General features: G+C 43.3%; 1 protein-coding gene across 1 annotated transcript in view; it reads right to left on the minus strand.

The window, feature by feature from the left end:
* Window positions 1-17,633, minus strand: part of tprg1 (tumor protein p63 regulated 1) — a 76,145-nt gene extending 58,512 nt beyond the window's left edge. Inside the window, exons 1-3 of the mRNA XM_055941135.1 lie at window positions 17,534-17,633; window positions 16,412-16,695; window positions 8,748-8,839 (exon numbers count right to left, since the gene is read on the minus strand). Coding sequence (XP_055797110.1) covers window positions 8,748-8,839; window positions 16,412-16,675 — 356 coding nt within the window. The 5' untranslated portion in view covers window positions 16,676-16,695; window positions 17,534-17,633. The remainder of the gene's footprint in view (window positions 1-8,747; window positions 8,840-16,411; window positions 16,696-17,533) is intronic.
* Between the last annotated feature and the right edge of the window lie 4,965 nt (window positions 17,634-22,598).

The following is a 22,598-nucleotide window of genomic DNA, read 5'->3' on the forward strand; positions in this document are numbered from 1 at the left end:
CCTAAAGAGCAGGAACCTGGACTTCACCAAATAAATCAGAAATACAGACATTGTCTGACAAAATGACAGAGATAAAGAGATCAAAAGAGAGATAGAGAGATAGAGATACAAAGAGAGAGATAGAGAGAAAGATATAAAATAAACTGAGATAGAGATAAAGTAAAAGAGATAGGGAGAAAGATGGAAAGATGAAAAGAGATAAAGAAAGATAGAGTGATAAAGAGTGAGAGATAAAAAAAGACAGAGAGATAGAGATAAAAAGAGAGATAAAGAGAGATAAAGCTGAGGGATATTTAAACTTTTTATTATTTAATCTTTAACTAGGAAAGTCAATTCAAATTCTTATTTACAATGACGGCCAAACCCGGGCCAACGCTGGGCCAATTGTGCTCCGCCCTATGGGACTCCCAATCACGGCCGGATGTGATACAGCCTGGATTCGAACCAGGGACTGTAGTGACGCCTCTTGCACTGAGATGCAGTGCCTTAGACCGCTGCGCCACTCAGGAGCAAGACAAAGAGAGAGACATAAAAAGAGAGAGATAACGAGAGAAAGATAAGTGATGAAGAGAGAGATAAAGAGAGAGATAAAGAGATAGAAAATGAATAAATAATACGAGAGAGAGAGTGAATACACATCCCTTCTTCCTCCTGAAGGCCTACCTCTAAGTCTATCAAGGAGAAATGTTCTCTGAGTCATTTATGTCAGGAGGACCTCGGTTTGTTTGCACACACACACCCCCTTGCTACATGCACACACGTCCCTCGCTACATGCACACAAGTTATTCACGGTGGCATGGATTCTCTGTCTCTCTCAGTCTCTCTTATTCTCCCTCCCTCGCTCACAGCCTGGTGAGCTGGGAGCACTCAGTTTCTGTGTGTGTGTGTGTGTGTGTGTGTGTGTGTGTGTGTGTGTGTGTGTGTGTGTGTGTGTGTGTGTGTGTGCAGTGGGTCTTCTACTTCTGCTGCACATAAACCCTCAGGAAGATATTACTGCTGCAACCATTTCCACCACACTGCTACTTAGTTAGTTAGTTAGCGGTGGGGGAAAAATCTATACAGTTAAATATCACAATATTATTTTGGGGCGATATCAATATTTGACTTAAAGTATCAATTTGTAAAAAAAAAATATAAATAAATGTACACAGAGCACACAAAACATCAGGAACACCTGCTCTTTCCATGACACAGAATGACCAGGTGAATGGTATGATTGCTTAATGATGTCACAAAAGATTGAAGTACCTTTGAACGGGGTATGGTAGTAGGTGCATCACATGACACCTTGTAGAGTCCCATGCCCTGACGAATTGAGGCTGTTCTGAGGGCAAAGGGGCGGGTGCAACTCAATATTAGGAAGGTGTGCCGAAATGTTTGGGATACTCAAGTGTGTGTACTTTATATATATATATACACAAAAGTATGTGAACGACCCTTCAGATGAGTGCATTTGGTTACTTCAGCCCCACCCGTTGCTGACAGGTGTATACAATCGAGCACAGAGCCATGCAATCTCCATAGACAAACATTGTCAGGAGAATGGTCTTATGAAGAGCTCAGTGACTTTTTTTTTTTTGTGGTATCCAATTGGTAGTTACAGTCTTGTCTCATCGCTGCAACTCCCGTAACGGACTCGGGAGAGGCGAAGGTCCAGAGCCGTGCGTCCTCCGAAACACGACCCAACCAAGCCTCACTGCTTCTTGACACAACGCCAACTTAACCCGGAAGCCAGCCGCACCAATGTGTCGGAGGAAACACCGTGCCCCTGGCGACCGAGTCAGCGCGCACTGCGCCCGGCCCGCCACAGGAGTCGCTCGAAGGCGATGTGACAAGGACATCCCTGCCGGGCAAACCGTCCCTTAACCCGGCCGATGCTGGGCCAATTGTGCGCCGCCCAATGGGTCTCCCGGTCGCGGCCGGCGACGTCCGAGGAGCTCAGTGACTTTCAACGTGGCACCGTCATAGGATGCCACCTTTTCCAACAAGTCACTTCGGATACAGAAGTCGCTCTGGATAAGAGCGTCTGCTAAATGACTTAAATGTACATGTAATGTAGAAGGTGTAAACAGTACAATGAAATGGTTACTTGCATAGTGGAGTCTCTTGTTTAGACATTTAGCTAGCTAGCTAAACAATGAACCATAAATTAGTCCCGACTCATACTAACATGCAGGAATCTTCAGTTAGCTAAAGCTAACCAACTAGGTTGAATGTTAGCTAGCCTCTCCTGTGAAGTAGTGACGTGTGACATACGCCTAGCTTCTTGAAACGAGTCAAAAATATTTGTGGAAAAAAAAGTTAATCTTTGAAGAATCCCTGTGCACTACAGTAGCTTCTTGAGATGGACGAAACTCATAAGCTGTAGTCACCTTATACGACATCTTCGACAGAAAGACCGTAAACCTTATGGGGAACTCAGAACTGCCACTAAGTACTGCTGTATCTAACGAACACGTTCCTTTGTTACAAGTCCACACACACACACACACACACACACACACACACACACACACACACACACGTACCAAACATAGAACGGCAGAGCCATTGTAGAATTACAAGATATATAATTTATTTCACACGGCTAAGGCTTTTAAATGTTTTCCTGAAAGAGCATGGTGCCCAACCGGGCTGCCTGATAGGCTCTGACAGATGTTAGTGCTGCTGGGTAAATGTCACCATCTCACTGAAATCACTTCCTGAATGTTCATTTACTGAACATGTTGTAACAACTGACTGACTTGAACTTAAGATGGGGAAGAAGATCAGAGACATAGAGGGTAATTGAACTTAAGATGGGGAAGAAGATCAGAGACATAGAGGGTAATTGAACTTAAGATGGGGAAGAAGATCAGAGACATAGAGGGTAATTGAACTTAAGATGGGGAAGAAGATCAGAGACATAGAGGGTAATTGAACTTAAGATGGGGAAGAAGATCAGAGACATAGAGGGTAATTGAACTTAAGATGGGGAAGAAGATCAGAGACATAGAGGGTAATTGAACTTAAGATGGGGAAGAAGATCAGAGACATAGAGGGTAATTGAACTTAAGATGGGGAAGAAGATCAGAGACATAGAGGGTAATTGAACTTAAGATGGGGAAGAAGATCAGAGACATAGAGGGTAATTGAACTTAAGATGGGGAAGAAGATCAGAGACATAGAGGGTAATTGAACTTAAGATGGGGAAGAAGATCAGAGACATAGAGGGTAATTGAACTTAAGATGGGGAAGAAGATCAGAGACATAGAGGGTAATTGAACTTAAGATGGGGAAGAAGATCAGAGACATAGAGGGTAATTGAACTTAAGATGGGGAAGAAGATCAGAGACATAGAGGGTAATTGTAACATACAGTTGAGTATCATACTCACTCAGCATTGCAGTAAGAACCACAACTGTAAAAAGAGTTTCCAGCCATCAAAATATACTCTCTCTCCACTCACCCCCCCCTCCCCCTCATCCTCAGATCTGGCATCTTCCCCAATATTTGGAACCAAGAACTGATCACCCTAATCCACAAAAGTGGAGACAAATTTGACCCCAATAACTACCATGTAATATGCGTCAACAGCAACCTTGGGAAAATTCTCTGCATTGTAATTAAAAGCAGACTCGTACATTTCCTCAGTAAAAAAAAGTTACTAAGCAAATGTCAAATTGGCTTTTTACCAAGTTACCGTACGACAGACCACCTATTCACTCTGCACACCCTAATTGACAAACAAACAAATCAAAACAAAAGCAAAGTCTTCCCAATGCTTTGTTGATATCAAAAAAGCTTGGCTCAATTTGGCTCGAGGGCCTGCTATACAAATTGATGGAAAGTGGTGTTGGGGGAAAACATATGACATTATAAAATCCATACAAACAACAAGTGAGAGGTTAAAATTGGCAAAAAACCACACACATTTCTATCCACAGGGTCGTGGGGTGAGACAGGGATGCAGCTTAAGCCCCACCCTCTTCAACATATATATCACGAATTGGCGAGGGCACTAGAACAGTCTGCAGCACCCAGCCTCACCCCACTAGTCAAATGTCTACTGTTTGCTGATGATCTGGTGCTTTTGTCCCCAACCAAGGAGGACCTACAGCAGCACCTAGATCTTCTGCACAGATTCTGTCAGACCTGGGGCCCTGACAGACCTGGGGCCCTGACAGACCTGGGGCCCTGACAGACCTGGGGCCCTGACAGACCTGGGGCCCTGACAGACCTGGGGCCCTGACAGACCTGGGGCCCTGACAGACCTGGGGCCCTGACAGACCTGGGGCCCTGACAGACCTGGGGCCCTGACAGACCTGGGGCCCTGACAGACCTGGGGCCCTGACAGACCTGGGGCCCTGACAGACCTGGGGCCCTGACAGACCTGGGGCCCTGTCAGACCTGGAGCCCTGTCAGACCTGGAGCCCTGTCAGACCTGGAGCCCTGTCAGACCTGGAGCCCTGTCAGACCTGGAGCCCTGTCAGACCTGGAGCCCTGTCAGACCTGGAGCCCTGTCAGACCTGGAGCCCTGTCAGACCTGGGGCCCTGTCAGACCTGGGGCCCTGTCAGACCTGGGGCCCTGTCAGACCTGGGGCCCTGACAGACCTGGGCCCTGACAGACCTGGGACCCTGACAGACCTGGGCCCTGACAGACCTGGGCCCTGACAGACCTGGGCCCTGACAGACCTGGGGCCCTGACAGTAAATCTTAGTCAGCATTCAAAAAAGGTCCAGTCGCCAGCACCACAAATACAAATTCCATCTAGACACCGTTGCCCGAGAGCACACAAAAAACGATACATACCTCGGGACTGAACATCAGCGCTAAAGGTAACTTCCACAAAGCTGTGAACGATCTGAGAGACGAGGCAAGAAGGGCCTTCTATGCCATCAAAAGGAACATAATATTTTACATGCCAATTAGGATCTGGCTAAAATAATTGAATCATTTATAGAACTCAATGCTCTTTATGGTTGTGAGGTCTGGGGTCCGCTCACCAACCAAGAATTCACAAAATTGGAAAAACACCAAAACACGCTGAGAAAAACCAGGTACTATAATCAATTTACACCAGGCTGAGAACGACCAGGTACTATAATCAATTTACACCAGGCTGAGAACGACCAGGTACTATAATCAATTTACACCAGGCTGAGAACGACCAGGTACTATAATCAATTTACACCAGGCTGAGAACGACCAGGTACTATAATCAATTTACACCAGGCTGAGAACGACCAGGTACTATAATCAATTTACACCAGGCTGAGAACGACCAGGTACTATAATCAATTTACACCAGGCTGAGAACGACCAGGTACTATAATCAATTTACACCAGGCTGAGAACGACCAGGTACTATATATCAGCTGAGAATGACCAGGTACTATATATCAGCTGAGAATGACCAGGTACTATATATCAGCTGAGAACGACCAGGTACTATATATCAGCTGAGAACGACCAGGTACTATATATCAGCTGAGAACGACCAGGTACTATATATCAGCTGAGAATGACCAGGTACTATATATCAGCTGAGAATGACCAGGTACTATATATCAGCTGAGAACGACCAGGTACTATAGATCAGCTGAGAACAACCAGGTACTATATATCAGCTGAGAACAACCAGGTACTATATATCAGCTGAGAACAACCAGGTACTATATTTCAGCTGAGAACAACCAGGTACTATATATCAGCTGAGAACAAACAGGTACTATATATCAGCTGAGAACGACCAGATACTATATATCAGCTGAGAACAAACAGGTACTAAATAGAGTATATCAGCTGAGAACAACCAGGTACTATATATCAGCTGAGAACGACCAGGTACTATATATCAGCTAAGAACAACCAGGTACTATATATCAGCTGAGAACGACCAGGTACTATATATCAGCTGAGAACAACCAGGTACTATATATCAGCTGAGAACAACCAGGTACTATATATCAGCTGAGAACGACCAGGTACTATATATCAGCTGAGAACAACCAGGTACTAAATAGAGTATATCAGCTGAGAACAACCAGGTACTATATATTTCAGCTGAGAACAACCAGGTACTAAATAGAGTATATCAGCTGAGAACAACCAGGTACTATATATCAGCTGAGAACGACCAGGTACTATATATCAGCTGAGAACAACCAGGTACTATATATCAGCTGAGAACAACCAGGTACTATATATCAGCTGAGAACAACCAGGTACTATATATCAGCTGAGAACAACCAGGTACTATATATCAGCTGAGAACAACCAGGTACTAAATAGAGTATATCAGCTGAGAACAACCAGGTACTATATATTTCAGCTGAGAACAACCAGGTACTAAATAGAGTATATCAGCTGAGAACAACCAGGTACTATATATCAGCTGAGAACGACCAGGTACTATATATCAGCTGAGAACAACCAGGTACTATATATCAGCTGAGAACAACCAGGTACTATATATCAGCTGAGAACAACCAGGTACTATATATCAGCTGAGAACAACCAGGTACTATATATCAGCTGAGAACAACCAGGTACTATATATCAGCTGAGAACAACCAGGTACTATATATCAGCTGAGAACAACCAGGTACTATATATCAGCTGAGAACAACCAGGTACTATATATCAGCTGAGAACAACCAGGTACTATATATCAGCTGAGAACAACCAGGTACTATATATCAGCTGAGAACAACCAGGTACTATATATCAGCTGAGAACAACCAGGTACTATATATCAGCTGAGAACAACCAGGTACTATATATCAGCTGAGAAAAACCAGGTACTATATATCAGCTGAGAACAACCAGGTACTATATATCAGCTGAGAACAACCAGGTACTATATATCAGCTGATAACGACCAGGTACTATATATCAGCTGAGAACGACCAGGTACTATATATCAGCTGAGAACGACCAGGTACTATATTTCAGCTGAGAACGACCAGGTACTATATATCAGCTGAGAACGACCAGGTACTATATATCAGCTGAGAACAACCAGGTACTATATATCAGCTGAGAACAAACAGGTACTAAATAGAGTATATCAGCTGAGAACAACCAGGTACTATATATCAGCTGAGAACAACCAGGTACTATATATCAGCTGAGAACGACCAGGTACTATATATCAGCTGAGAACAACCAGGTACTATATATCAGCTGAGAACAACCAGGTACTATATATCAGCTGAGAACAACCAGGTACTATATATCAGCTGAGAACAACCAGGTACTATATATCAGCTGAGAGCAACCAGGTACTATATATCAGCTGAGAACGACCAGATACTATATATCAGCTGAGAACAACCAGGTACTAAATAGAGTATATCAGCTGAGAACAACCAGGTACTATATATCAGCTGAGAACGACCAGGTACTATATATCAGCTGAGAACAACCAGGTACTATATATCAGCTGAGAACAACCAGGTACTATATATCAGCTGAGAACAACCAGGTACTATATATCAGCTGAGAACAACCAGGTACTATATATCAGCTGAGAACGACCAGATACTATATATCAGCTGAGAACAACCAGGTACTAAATAGAGTATATCAGCTGAGAACAACCAGGTACTATATATCAGCTGAGAACGACCAGGTACTATATATCAGCTGAGAACAACCAGGTACTATATATCAGCTGAGAACAACCAGGTACTATATATCAGCTGAGAACAACCAGGTACTATATATCAGCTGAGAACAACCAGGTACTTATATATCAGCTGAGAACGACCAGGTACTTATATATCAGCTGAGAACGACCAGGTACTATATATCAGCTGAGAACGACCAGGTACTATATATCAGCTGAGAACAACCAGGTACTATATATCAGCTGAGAACGACCAGGTACTATATATCAGCTGAGAACGACCAGGTACTATATATCAGCTGAGAACGACCAGGTACTATATATCAGCTGAGAACAACCAGGTACTATATATCAGCTGAGAACAAACAGGTACTATATATCAGCTGAGAACGACCAGGTACTATATATCAGCTGAGAACGACCAGGTACTATATCAGCTGAGAACAACCAGGTATTATATATCAGCTGAGAACAACCAGGTATTATATATCAGCTGAGAACAACCAGGTACTATATATCAGCTGAGAACAACCAGGTACTATATATCAGCTGAGAACAACCAGGTACTATATATCAGCTGAGAACAGCAGGTACTATATATCAGCTGAGAACAGCAGGTACTATATATCAGCTGAGAACAGCAGGTACTATATATCAGCTGAGAACAACCAGGTACTATATATCAGCTGAGAACGACCAGGTACTATATATCAGCTGAGAACAGCAGGTACTATATATCAGCTGAGAACAGCAGGTACTATATATCAGCTGAGAACAACCAGGTACTATATATCAGCTGAGAACAACCAGGTACTATATATCAGCTGAGAACAACCAGGTACTATATATCAGCTGAGAACAACCAGGTACTATATATCAGCTGAGAACAGCAGGTACTATATATCAGCTGAGAACGGTAAGGTACTATATATCAGTAGGGGTTTTCAATTACACTGTTGACGGGACAGGCAAAACTGCTGGACATCATTATAACTGGTTCTAAACAGAAATACTGTTGTTTTGCAACTTCCTGTTAAATGATTTCTTCTGCTCATCCAGCAGGCCTAGCATGGCTATGGAAGACCAGGACATAGTAGGTTAGAGAGATATGAATATGAACGGCAATAAACTCACTCAGCCATCAGCCAGACACCATGGACATCGCCATCCTCATCCTGGTTGACCAGAGCCTTGATGTCCTCGAGGGCTTGTTCCATGGTCCCTGGCTAAACAGAAACATAAAACAAAACGCCAGGTTAAAGATTATTCCACCTTCAACAGGACAGTTATTAGATGTAGAAGCACAAACGGATTCAATGTCTCCTAATAAGAACAAAAGGGTTTTGCTGTGTTTTATCTGCAGTCAAGCAGTATGACTGCCCCTCCCCCTGTATATAGTCTCCACATTGACTCTGTACCGTAACCCCCTGTATATAGCCTCCACATTGACTCTGTACCGTAACACCCTGTATATAGCCTCCACATTGACTCTGTACCGTAACACCCTGTATATAGCCTCCACATTGACTCTGTAGCGTAACACCCTGTATATAGCCTCCACATTGACTCTGTAGCGGTACCCCCTGTATATAGCCTCCACATTGACTCTGTACCGGTACCCCCTGTATATAGTCTCCACATTGACTCTGTACTGTAATACCCTGTATATAGCCTCCACATTGACTCTGTACCGTAACACCCTGTATATAGCCTCCACATTGACTCTGTACCGTAATACCCTGTATATAGTCTCCACATTGACTCTGTACCGTAACACCCTGTATATAGCCTCCACATTGACTCTGTACCGTAACACCCTGTATATAGCCTCCACATTGACTCTGTACCGTAATACCCTGTATATAGTCTCCAGCTTGACTCTGTACCGTAACACCCTGTATATAGTCTCCACATTGACTCTGTACCATAACACCCTGTATATAGCCTCCAGATTGACTCTGTACCGTAACACCCTGTATATATCCTCCACATTGACTCTGTACCGTAACACCCTGTATATAGCCTCAACATTGACTCTGTACTGTAATACCCTGTATATAGCCTCCACATTGACTCTGTACCGTAACACCCTGTATATAGCCTCCACATTGACTCTGTACCGTAACACCCTGTATATAGCCTCCACATTGACTCTGTACCGGTACCCCCTGTATATAGTCTCCACATTGACTCTGTACTGTAATACCCTGCACATTGACTCTGTACCGTAACACCCTGTATATAGCCTCCACATTGACTCTGTACCGTAACACCCTGTATATAGCCTCCTCATTGACTCTGTACCGTAACACCCTGTATATAGCCTCCACATTGACTCTGTACCGTAATACCCTGTATATAGCCTCCACATTGACTCTGTACCGTAACACCCTGTATATAGCCTCCACATTGACTCTGTACCGGTACCCCCTGTATACAGTATAGCCTCCACATTGACTCTGTACCGTAACACCCTGTATAGAGCCTCCACATTGACTCTGTACCGTAACACCCTGTATATAGCCTCCACATTGACTCTGTACCGGTACCCCCTGTATACAGCCTCCACATTGACTCTGTACCGTAACACCCTGTATACAGCCTCCACATTGACTCTGTACCGTAATTCCCTGTATATAGCCTCCACATTGACTCTGTACCGTAATACCCTGTATATAGCCTCCACATTGACTCTGTACCGTAACACCCTGTATATAGCCTCCATATTGACTCTGTACCGTAACACCCTGTATATAGCCTCCACATTGACTCTGTACCGTAATACCCTGTATATAGCCTCCACATTGACTCTGTACTGTAATACCCTGTATATAGCCTCCACATTGACTCTGTACCGTAACACCCTGTATATAGCCTCCACATTGACTCTGTACCGTAATAGCCTGTATATAGCCTCCAGCTTGACTCTGTACCGTAACACCCTGTATATAGTCTCCACATTGTACCGTAACACCCTGTATATAGCCTCCACATTGACTCTGTACCATAACACCCTGTATATAGCCTCCAGCTTGACTCTGTACCGTAATACCCTGTATATAGCCTCCACATTGACTCTGTACCGTAATAACCTGTATATAGCCTCCACATTGACTCTGTACCATAACACCCTGTATATAGCCTCCACATTGACTCTGTACCGGTACTCCCTGTATATAGCCTCCACATTGACTCTGTACCGGTACCCCCTGTATATAGCCTCCAGATTGACTCTGTACCGTAACACCCTGTATATAGCCTCCACATTGACTCTGTACCGTAATAGCCTGTATATAGCCTCCACATTGACTCTGTACCGTAATAGCCTGTATATAGCCTCCACATTGACTCTGTACCGTAACACCCTGTATATAGTCTCCACATTGACTCTGTACCGTAACACCCTGTATATAGCCTCCACATTGACTCTGTACCATAACACCCTGTATATAGCCTCCACATTGACTCTGTACCGTAATACCCTGTATATAGCCTCAACATTGACTCTGTACCGTAACACCCTGTATATAGCCTCCACATTGACTCTGTACCGTAATAGCCTGTATATAGCCTCCACATTGACTCTGTACCGTAATAGCCTGTATATAGCCTCCACATTGACTCTGTACCGTAACACCTTGTATATAGTCTCCACATTGACTCTGTACCGTAACACCCTGTATATAGCCTCCACATTGACTCTGTACCATAACACCCTGTATATAGCCTCCAGATTGACTCTGTACCATAACACCCTGTATATAGCCTCCACATTGACTCTGTACCGTAACACCCTGTATATAGCCTCCACATTGACTCTGTACCGGTACCCCCTGTATATAGCCTCCACATTGACTCTGTACCGTAATACCCTGTATATAGCCCCCACATTGACTCTGTACCGGTACCCCTGTATATAGCCCCCACATTGACTCTGTACCGGTACCCCCTGTATATAGCCTCCACATTGACTCTGTACCGTAATACCCTGTATATAGCCTCCACATTGACTCTGTACCGTAACACCCTGTATATAGCCTCCACATTGACTCTGTACCGTAATACCCTGTATATAGCCTCCACATTGTACCATAACACCCTGTATATAGCCTCCACATTGACTCTGTACCGTAATACCCTGTATATAGCCTCCACATTGACTCTGTACCGTAACACCCTGTATACAGCCTCCACGTTGACTCTGTACCGTAACACCCTGTATATAGCCCCCACATTGACTCTGTACCGGTACCCCTGTATATAGCCTCCACATTGACTCTGTACCGTAACACCCTGTATATAGCCTCCACATTGAATCTGTACTGGTACACCCTGTGTATAGCCTCCACATTGACTCTGTACTGGTACACCCTGTGTATAGCCTCCACATTGACTCTGTACTGGTACACCCTGTGTATAGCCCCCACATTGACTCTGTACCGGTACTCCCTGTATATAGCCTCCACATTGACTCTGTACCGGTACCCCCTGTATATAGCCTCCACATTGACTCTGTACCGGTACCCCCTGTATATAGCCTCCACATTGACTCTGTACCGGTACCCCCTGTATATAGCCTCCACATTGACTCTGTACCGTAATACCCTGTATATAGCCCCCACATTGACTCTGTACCGGTACCCCTGTATATAGCCTCCACATTGTCCCATAACACCCTGTATATAGCCTCCACATTGACTCTGTACCGTAATACCCTGTATATAGCCTCCACATTGACTCTGTACCGTAACACCCTGTATACAGCCTCCACGTTGACTCTGTACCGTAACACCCTGTATATAGCCCCCACATTGACTCTGTACCGGTACCCCTGTATATAGCCTCCACATTGACTCTGTACCATAACACCCTGTATATAGCCTCCACATTGAATCTGTACTGGTACACCCTGTGTATAGCCTCCACATTGACTCTGTACTGGTACACCCTGTGTATAGCCTCCACATTGACTCTGTACCGGTACCCCCTGTATATAGCCTCCACATTGACTCTGTACCGGTAACCCTTGTATAGCCTCCACACTGACTCTGTACCGGTACCCCCTGTATATAGCCTCCACATTGACTCTGTACCGTAACACCCTGTATATAGCCTCCACATTGACTCTGTACCGTAACACCCTGTATATAGCCTCCGCATATTGACTCTGTACCGTAACACCCTGTATATAGCCTCCGCATATTGACTCTGTACCGTAACTCTCTGTATATAGTCTCCACATTGACTCTGTACCGTAACACCCTGTATATAGTCTCCACATTGACTCTGTACAGGTACCCCCTGTATATAGCCTCCACATTGACTCTGTACTGGTACACCCTGTGTATAGCCTCCACATTGACTCTGTACCGTAACACCCTGTATATAGCCTCCGCATATTGACTCTGTACCGTAACACCCTGTATATAGCCTCCGCATATTGACTCTGTACCGTAACTCTCTGTATATAGTCTCCACATTGACTCTGTACCGTAACACCCTGTATATAGTCTCCACATTGACTCTGTACAGGTACCCCCTGTATATAGCCTCCACATTGACTCTGTACTGGTACACCCTGTGTATAGCCTCCACATTGACTCTGTACCGGTACCCCCTGTATATAGCCCCCACATTGACTCTGTACCGGTACCCCCTGTATATAGCCTCCACATTGACTCTGTACCGGTAACCCTTGTATATAGCCTCCACACTGACTCTGTACCGGTACCCCCTGTATATAGCCTCCACATTGACTCTGTACCGTAATACCCTGTATATAGCCTCCACATTGACTCTGTACCGTAACACCTTGTATATAGCCTCCACATTGACTCTGTACCGGTACCCCCTGTATATAGCCTCTACATTGACTCTGTACCGGTACCCCCTGTATATAGCCTCCACATTGACTCTGTACCGGTACCCCCTGTATATAGCCTCCACAGTGACTCTGTACCGTAATACCCTGTATATAGCCTCCACATTGACTGTACCGTAACACCCTGTATATAGCCTCCACATTGACTCTGTACCGTAACACCCTGTATATAGCCTCCACATTGACTCTGTACCGGTAACCCCTGTATATAGCCTCCACATTGACTCTGTACCGGTACCCCCTGTATATAGCCTCCACATTGACTCTGTACTGGTACACCCTGTGTATAGCCTCCACATTGACTCTGTACCGGTACCCCCTGTATATAGCCCCCACATTGACTCTGTACCGGTACCCCCTGTATATAGCCTCCACATTGACTCTGTACCGGTAACCCTTGTATATAGCCTCCACACTGACTCTGTACCGGTACCCCCTGTATATAGCCTCCACATTGACTCTGTACCGTAATACCCTGTATATAGCCTCCACATTGACTCTGTACCGTAACACCTTGTATATAGCCTCCACATTGACTCTGTACCGGTACCCCCTGTATATAGCCTCTACATTGACTCTGTACCGGTACCCCCTGTATATAGCCTCCACATTGACTCTGTACCGGTACCCCCTGTATATAGCCTCCACATTGACTCTGTACCGGTACCCCCTGTATATAGCCTCCACATTGACTCTGTACCGGTACCCCCTGTATATAGCCTCCACATTGACTCTGTACCAGTACCCCCTGTATATAGCCTCCACATTGTACCGGTACCCCCTGTATATAGCCTCCACATTGATTCTGTACCGTAACACCCTGTATATAACCTCCACATTGACTCTGTACCGTAACACCTTGTATATAGCCTCCACATTGACTCTGTACCGTAACACCCTGTATATAACCTTCACATTGACTCTGTACCGTAACACCCTGTATATAGCCTCCACATTGACTCTGTACCGGTACCCCCTGTATATAGCCTCCACATTGACTCTGTACCAGTACCCCCTGTATATAGCCTCCACATTGTACCGGTACCCCCTGTATATAGCCTCCACATTGATTCTGTACCGTAACACCCTGTATATAACCTCCACATTGACTCTGTACCGTAACACCTTGTATATAGCCTCCACATTGACTCTGTACCGTAACACCCTGTATATAACCTTCACATTGACTCTGTACCGTAACACCCTGTATATAGCCTCCACATTGACTCTGTACCGTAACACCCTGTATATAGCCTCCACATTGACTCTGTACCGTTACACCCTGTATATAGCCTCCACATTGACTCTGTACTGTAACACCCTGTATATAGCCTCCACATTGACTCTGTACCCCCTGTATATAGTCTCTACATTGACTCTGTACCAGTACCCCCTGTATATAGCCTCCACATTGACTCTGTACCGTAACACCCTGTATATAGCCTCCACAGTGACTCTGTACCGTAACACCATGTATATAGCCTCCACATTGACTCTGTACCGTAACACCAAGTATATAGCCTCGCTATTGTTATTTTACTGCTGCTCTTTAATTATTTGTCACTGTTATTTTTTACTCATCACTTATTTGTTCTTAAAACTGCATTGCTGGTTAAGGGGCCTGTAAGTAAGCATTTCACTGTAAGGTCTACTACACCTGTTGTATTCAGCATTTCACTGTAAGGTCTACCTACACCTGTTGTATTCAGCATTTCACTGTAAGGTCTACTACACCTGTTGTATTCAGCATTTCACTGTAAGGTCTACCTACACCTGTTGTATTCAGCATTTCACTGTAAGGTCTACCTACACCTGTTGTATTCAGCATTTCACTGTAAGGTCTACTACACCTGTTGTATTCAGCATTTCACTGTAAGGTCTACTACACCTGTTGTATTCAGCATTTCACTGTAAGGTCTACTACACCTGTTGTATTCAGCATTTCACTGTAAGGTCTACACCTGTTGTATTCAGCATTTCACTGTAAGGTCTACACCTGTTGTATTCGGCGCATGTGACAAATAACATTTGATTTGATTTAGTCCTGTCCAGACCTGGCCTCAGCAGTACGTGATAACACTTGGCCCCACACAATGTTTCGACGTGGGCTCCCGAGTGGCGCAGCGGTCTAAGGCACTACATCTCAGTGCTAGAGGTGTCACTACAGACCCTGGTTCGATTCCAGGCTGTATCACAACCGGCCGTGATTGGGAGTCCCATAGGCCGGCACACAATTGGCCCAACGTCGTCCGGGTAAAGGGTTTGGCCCGGGGTAGGCTGTCATTGTAAAAAAATAATTTGTTCTCAACTGATTTGCCCAGTTAAATAAAAGGTCAAATAAATAAGTACTGAGATTAATGGTGTTCATGCCAACGTCCCCAGTGGCACCCTATTCCCTATATAGCGCACTACTTTTGACCAGGACCTATAGAGCACTGGTCTTAAGTAGTGCACTATAGTGGTGCTATTTGAGACGTACCCAATACGTGGACACGTCAGTTTATAACAACTCAGATGAATGTGATTAGTTTAGGAGTGTCTGGCTGGCTTGGCAGCTAATTAAGCACTCGTATATTTACTGTAGGTGTGGACACATGGAGCCGGGTTGAGGAGGGGGGGGGGGGGGGGGGGGGCGCGTTAAATCTGTTCACATTGTCTTGAGACAAGTTACATTTCATGAATCTGTGCAGTGGAACCAATTCCACATAAATTGGATTAATTGAATTTACGAAACATAATATTGTTTTACTCCATTATTTTGAGGACAATAGTATTTTGTAACCGTTCTGATTCAGTATCTACTCTAGATATAATCACAGTAAGTATGATATGCATGCAACAACAGAGCACTGTGTACAGATAGGCTTCCAGGTTTGTTCTATAATGACGCCCGTGTTCAAGTCATTATTAAGCCTACCCTCAAGACGAAGAACCGCTTCAGTTTAAACTGTTCCAGTGTTGAGGTCCATCGATTCCCTTGCGCCCCAGCATCAGGTGTAGGGCCAACAAGGCCTTCGTCCTTTGTCCCTGGGTGTTCACTGTCCAGGGCTTGGAGGTGTGTCTTTTCTAAAGCAGGGGGATGATAGGAGGTGTGGCTGGGGTCCAGGTGAGAGGATGAGAACCCTGATTCTGGTTCTATCAGCTCCACAGGCTTCAATGTGACTGTTTTACCCTCAGACATGGTGATGTCCTGTGTATGACCTGAACAAAATAACATAACAGTTCACAATTATTAGCACGTTTGATAAAGATGAGAAAAAAAATACATAAAATAAAATAAAAAAAATACTGAACTATACGGTATATACATATTTTTTTGGGGGGGGAGGGGGTTATAAAAATATATTTTTTAAATATATCTGAAAAAGATAGGGGTCAAATGTATTGGCGCCCGTGTTTTCAATACCTCACCTTGCGAGGAGGATGTAATAATGTTTTATGAGATTGGAGAATGGGATGAGATGGGATCTGACACTCTGTATCATTTATTATGATACATTCTAGTTTTTGGTCCTCTTTATCAAGGGTGCCAATAATTCTGGACCTGACCGTACATCTTATTTTACAGTCTTACCCACAACGGACAGACAAATGGCACCCTTTTCCCTTTATAGTGCACTAGTTTTGATCAGCCCCCATAGAGTTCTGGCTAAAAGTAGTGCACTGTTAGGAATAGGGTATGACTTGGGACAAACAATTTATCTTGCGCAAATGTAAGCTACATTGGTTGTCATGTTTAGACAGTTGGTAATTCATGTTTGACAGCTTTAATCACTGATTAAAGCTGGATTCAATCCACATTTATTGTGCATCCGTCAAGTAGACTACACATACTACGATTCGGGTCCTAATTTATCAAAAGTAGGCTATTGCACTTTAGGGCAGGAAGTGTTTCTGAGGAAAAAAATAGTATTTTTCACAAAGAACATTAGGCACCAAGCAATCTGACATTACACTTTTTTGTTACGCTGTAGACATTAAACTTCTTACTTAGAAACATATTCGGATAGTATAATTAGCAGTAGGAGGCTATACTTACTAGTAGTTCGTGGACGTGAGTGAAAGATGCGCAACGGCAACAGGTGTCGTTTCCTTGTTCCTTATGTGATTATAATGGGCGGGGCCGCGGTTACGCACACGGAAACAAAACGCTTGTTTGCTCACTTTGACAGGTAGCTCTGGTCCTGGGCGTTCCGTTCACTGGACCAGTAGCAGGAGGGAACGCGCTTAACGCTCTGGAACAAGAGCGGTAGCATCAAATAATAAATTAACCACTTTTACCTTAACATAATGGTGTCTTTATGTAAATGCCTTGCCTGATTTGTTTAAGAAGGATGCGTAGCTTAGGCTATGTAGGCCAACTAGTCCACAGTCAGCTATATTTGAAATCAATTCAATGTAATTCAATTACATTTCTATTTTTTTTTTTTTTTAAATGTGTCACATTTATTGCGTATTCCACTCATACATTGTGGTTGCAGGGCCTAGTTTATAGCTCCTCACACCAGAACAAACATGTTGTCAGAATTGTATCTAAATAGATCAAGCCAGCCTTCAAATAGGCCTACAGTCTATGAAAAATGTCCATAGTGAATACCATACAATATCATTTCCTCGGCTCTATTTTACTTTCCAAAATGTAACACTGTTAGGCCTTGTGTACTGTATGGTATTACAAATGGATGAAGATTAGGTCTTAGGATAGATACCAGGCATGTTAATGAAAAGAAGAAATATGTTTTTGCTTTGGCTATTCCCCCCCACCCCTCTCTTCTCCGACTTTCGTTCCCACTATGATGTGTTTGTGACTAAAAATACCACTCGTTTTATTTCACCATGTTTAACATTGAGAGATAGACAGTAATCTATCAAACAATTTGATCAGTGGGCGGGCTGTAGGGATCTACAGGATTGTCGCAGAGTGATTTTTGGACCTCTCTCGCACAACGTATTGAATAGGCCCAGCATCATCACGCATTGACGCGTCATTCATCCGTTCGGGGCTAATCGTTACCGACATGCCGTGAGACTAAGGCCACTAATTCCTCTTTCTGTAATTCTTTGAAGACTCTATTCATTCTGTAAAAAAAAAAGGCTTGAAGTTTAAAACCAAATCTAGCTATAATCCTGAAGAAGCACCAAAGCCGCGTTGACAAGCAGCCGTTCTATAAAAGGCGGTCTGTCCTGCGGAGTATCTTTTTTAGCTACACCCACACACACGCCAGGTCTACGTTTCCAGTTACCAGTCTTTAGTGGTAACTATAGCAGAATCCCTTGGAGCCGTAAGACCAGGAACTAACCATCGGATTGATGTCATTGCCTCGCATTCATCTCTGTACTGTTTTTGTTACGTGTTAATAATATCATTTTATTTACACATACAATAAAGTATTTAGTGTTCACTACAGTACAGTATAGCAGAACGGGAGGGATATGTAACCTGAAAATGAGCTGCTATTGGCAGAGAGGTTTGGAACGCTTTGTTATTGGTCTATTAACTCATACCACCCGGTAATGTCACCAGGCAACCCAAAACTCCACCCATGAAAAAACCTGCTTATTAAAAAGTCCTGTGTAGATTGTATTTTCAACCAGCAACTGTAACGGATGTGAAATGGCTAGCTAGTTAGTGGGTGCGCGCTAGTAGCATTTCAATCAGTTACGTCACTTGCTCTGAGACATTAAGTAGGGTTTCCCCTTGCTCAGCAAGGGCCGTGGCTTTTGTGGAGCGATGGGTAACGACGCTTCGTGGGTAACGACGCTTCGTGGGTGTCAGTTGTTGATGTGTGCAGAGGGTCCCTGGTTCGCGCCCGTGTCGGGGCGAGGGGACGGTTTAAAGTTAAACTGTTACACAACCATTACATTTCACATTCAAGCTGGTCAGTTCTTCAGCTATTGTATACTATGATACAAAACACAGGGGAGGAAAAATATTATTTTGACTGCACTTTGCCTCTGGAAGTTTTGTAAAACAAAAAAAACGTTTAAGGACAATATAGGAAAGACAATGGGTGTGAAAATGTGTACCCCTTATATTTCAGAGAGCCTTTAAAAAATATACTTTTATTTGGGTTGGTTTGCCACCCACAGATTTGGAAAATAGGGTAAGTACAGGTCAAGCCAATTACAATCCACTGCCAAATAGTGTTCACTTCCTGCCCCACAATGGGCTAAACAAGTCTCACAAAGCTTCATGGGAATTAAAGTGTATACCTCACATGGTTCAGTGGTGGAAAAATGGTTGAAAAATGGTTGAAAAATTGTGGAAAAAGAACCCAATTGCCATCCTTGAGTAAAAGTAAAGATGCCTTAATAAAGAAATGACTCACCCAGTAAAATACTACTTGAGTAAAAGTCTAAAACTGTTCGAAGCATTTGTCCGCCAGATCAGATGCAGTAGGGATGACCAGGGACGTTCTCTTGATAAGTGTGTAAATTGGACCATTTTCCTGTCCTGCTAAGCATTCAAAATGTACCGAGTACTTTTGGGTAGGAAGAGGAGGAAGGGAAGCGCTACTAAGGTCCACTATAGTATATTTTGGTAGACAGAAGGTCCTCTTTGGTAAAAGCGGTGAATTGGTCATCAAAAAGAATGGAGGACCAAGGCACTCTTCATATAATTAATTAAAATGCCTTTATTAGTATGGCATGTTCAAGGGAATCAAAGATTGAAAAAAATCCGATGCGTTTCGGCTGCATGGTCTTCGTCAGGGAGTAGAAAAAAATAATACAATGTCCTCTTTTGAACAGCTTTTCCAATTAGCCCTAATTAGAAGAGGGAGTGGTCACACAATTGATTGGACAACACCCAGTAAGCAATACTATACACATTAAAAAGTGAAATACTGCCATGATTTGCTAACTATCTGTCTGATAGAACTTAGTGCACTCAATTTGATGGGCTCATGTCTGTTAAATTGTCTGTCTGTAATGGTGTGCCCCAAGGCTCTGTCCTTCGTCCCCTTTTATTCACTATTTATATAAATAATTTAGACAAGAATGTGCAAAATGCGCAATGTCACTTTCATGCTGATGATACTGTTATTTATTGTTGTGCCTCGTCTCTCACAAAAGCTTTCCAGAACTTGCAAACTGCTTTTTATACTGTTCAACAAACCTTGTGTCAATTGAAGCTGTCACGTTCCTGACCTTATTTCCTTTGTTTAGCCTTGTTTAGTTGGTCAGGACGTGAGCTGGGTGGGCATTCTATGTTATGTGTTTCTATGTTGGGTTCATTGTATTAGCCTGATATGGTTCTCAATCAGGGGCAGGTGTTTTAGGTTTCCTCTGATTGAGAACCATATTAAGGTAGGCTGTTCTCACTGTTTGTTTGTGGGAGATTGTTGCTGTGTCTATGTTTGACGTTAGTAGCTTGTGTCTGCACTTTCGTTTGTTAGCTTCACGGTCATTTGTTGTTTTGTCTAGTTTGTATTAGTGTTCGTGTTCGTTTCATCTTCAAATAAATAGAAGATGTATTTATATCACGCTGCGCCTTGGTCCTCTCTTTCACCTAAAGACGATCGTGACAGAAGCTTATCCTCAATACTGACAAAACTAAACTAATGGTGTTTTCTAAAGCAAGAAATAGATCTCTGAATCTTTCACCTATTACTACCTGTCAGGGCAATGAGATTGACACTGTAATCTCATATAAATATCTTGGAATTTTAATTGATGACGGCCTCTCTTTTAGATTGCATATTCAACAACTTACAAATTTTTTAAAGATGAAGTTGAGATTTTATTTCAGGAATAAAGCCTGTTTTTCTTTTGAAGCCAGAAGGAGGCTATTATCAGCTACATTTATGCCTTTACTAGACTATGGGGATATTTTATATATGAATGCTTCTGCTCAGTGTTTCAGATTGACATCCTTTACCATGGTGCTTTGAGATATATTTTAAACTGCACAACTATGACGCACCACTGCACTTTGTATACCAGGGTTGACTTGCTTCTAGTCACTCATAGGCTCAGTCACTGGTATACTTTTATTTATAAAGCCATTTTGGGTTTACTACCATTTTATTTGGGCATTTTTATTGTTCAGAAATGTGGTGGGTACTCTCTTCGTTCTCAGGACTTTATCCGGCTAACTTCCAAATGTCCAAACTGAATTTCGTTAAAGAGCTTAATTGTACTCTGCGCCATCGTCTTGGAACGCCTTACAAAATACTTTTAAACTGGAAGAACTTGTCCCGATTGGTGTTTTTAAATCAATCAATTTTCAATCAATTTTATTTTATATAGCCCTTCGTACATCAGATCATATCTCGAAGTGCTGTACAGAAACCCAGCCTAAAACCCCAAACAGCTAGAATGCAGGTGTAGAAGCACTGATGAAGGATTTTTGAGGCTGATTCCCTGACCTGTCAATGTTTTTAATTTGCTGTTTTATGATTTTGTTATACTTGTTACGATCGTTTTCGCAATGAGGAGACCAAGGTGAACACCCAAAAAACAACAAAAGATTGTTAAACGAACGTAACGTTCTACATAGTAACTGTACAAAAACAAGATCCCACAAACTAAGGTGGGGAAAAAAGGGCTGCCTAAGTATGATCCCCAATCAGAGACAACGAGAAACAGCTGGCTCTGATTGGGAACCATACTAGGCCAACACAGAAATAGAAACATAGATTTGCCCACCCAAGTCACACCCTGACCTAACCAAATAGAGAATAAAAAAAGGCTCTGTAAGGTCAGGGCGTGACAATGCTCTTGCGAATTCTATGGTTTTTAACAGATGACTTGTAGTTTTTCATGTTGTCTGTCTGTAATTGTGTAATGACTTGGTGCTGCCTATCCTCGCCAGGACGCTCTTGAAAAAGAGATTTCAAATCTCAATGAGCACTTCCTGGTTAAATAAAATAAATGTAAAAAAAATTGTTGGCTTTATCAGGCTGAGCTACTGGATGAGGAGCAACTGGACTTGAACTCTCGACGCAGATGCTTGGCAGGAGATCTGTGTGATTACATACCTAAATCTCCGTTCCTCCCGTCGTGCCGTCCAAGGCTGTAGTCGTACCATGAGCTTAACGGTGGTGGGAGAAAGGGTGCTTTGGCTGAACTTATCCAGCTTAATAACAGACAAAGAAAAGGTG

This window comes from Salvelinus fontinalis, chromosome 12 (genome assembly GCF_029448725.1).
Source record: "Salvelinus fontinalis isolate EN_2023a chromosome 12, ASM2944872v1, whole genome shotgun sequence".
Classification (NCBI taxonomy): domain Eukaryota; kingdom Metazoa; phylum Chordata; class Actinopteri; order Salmoniformes; family Salmonidae; genus Salvelinus; species Salvelinus fontinalis.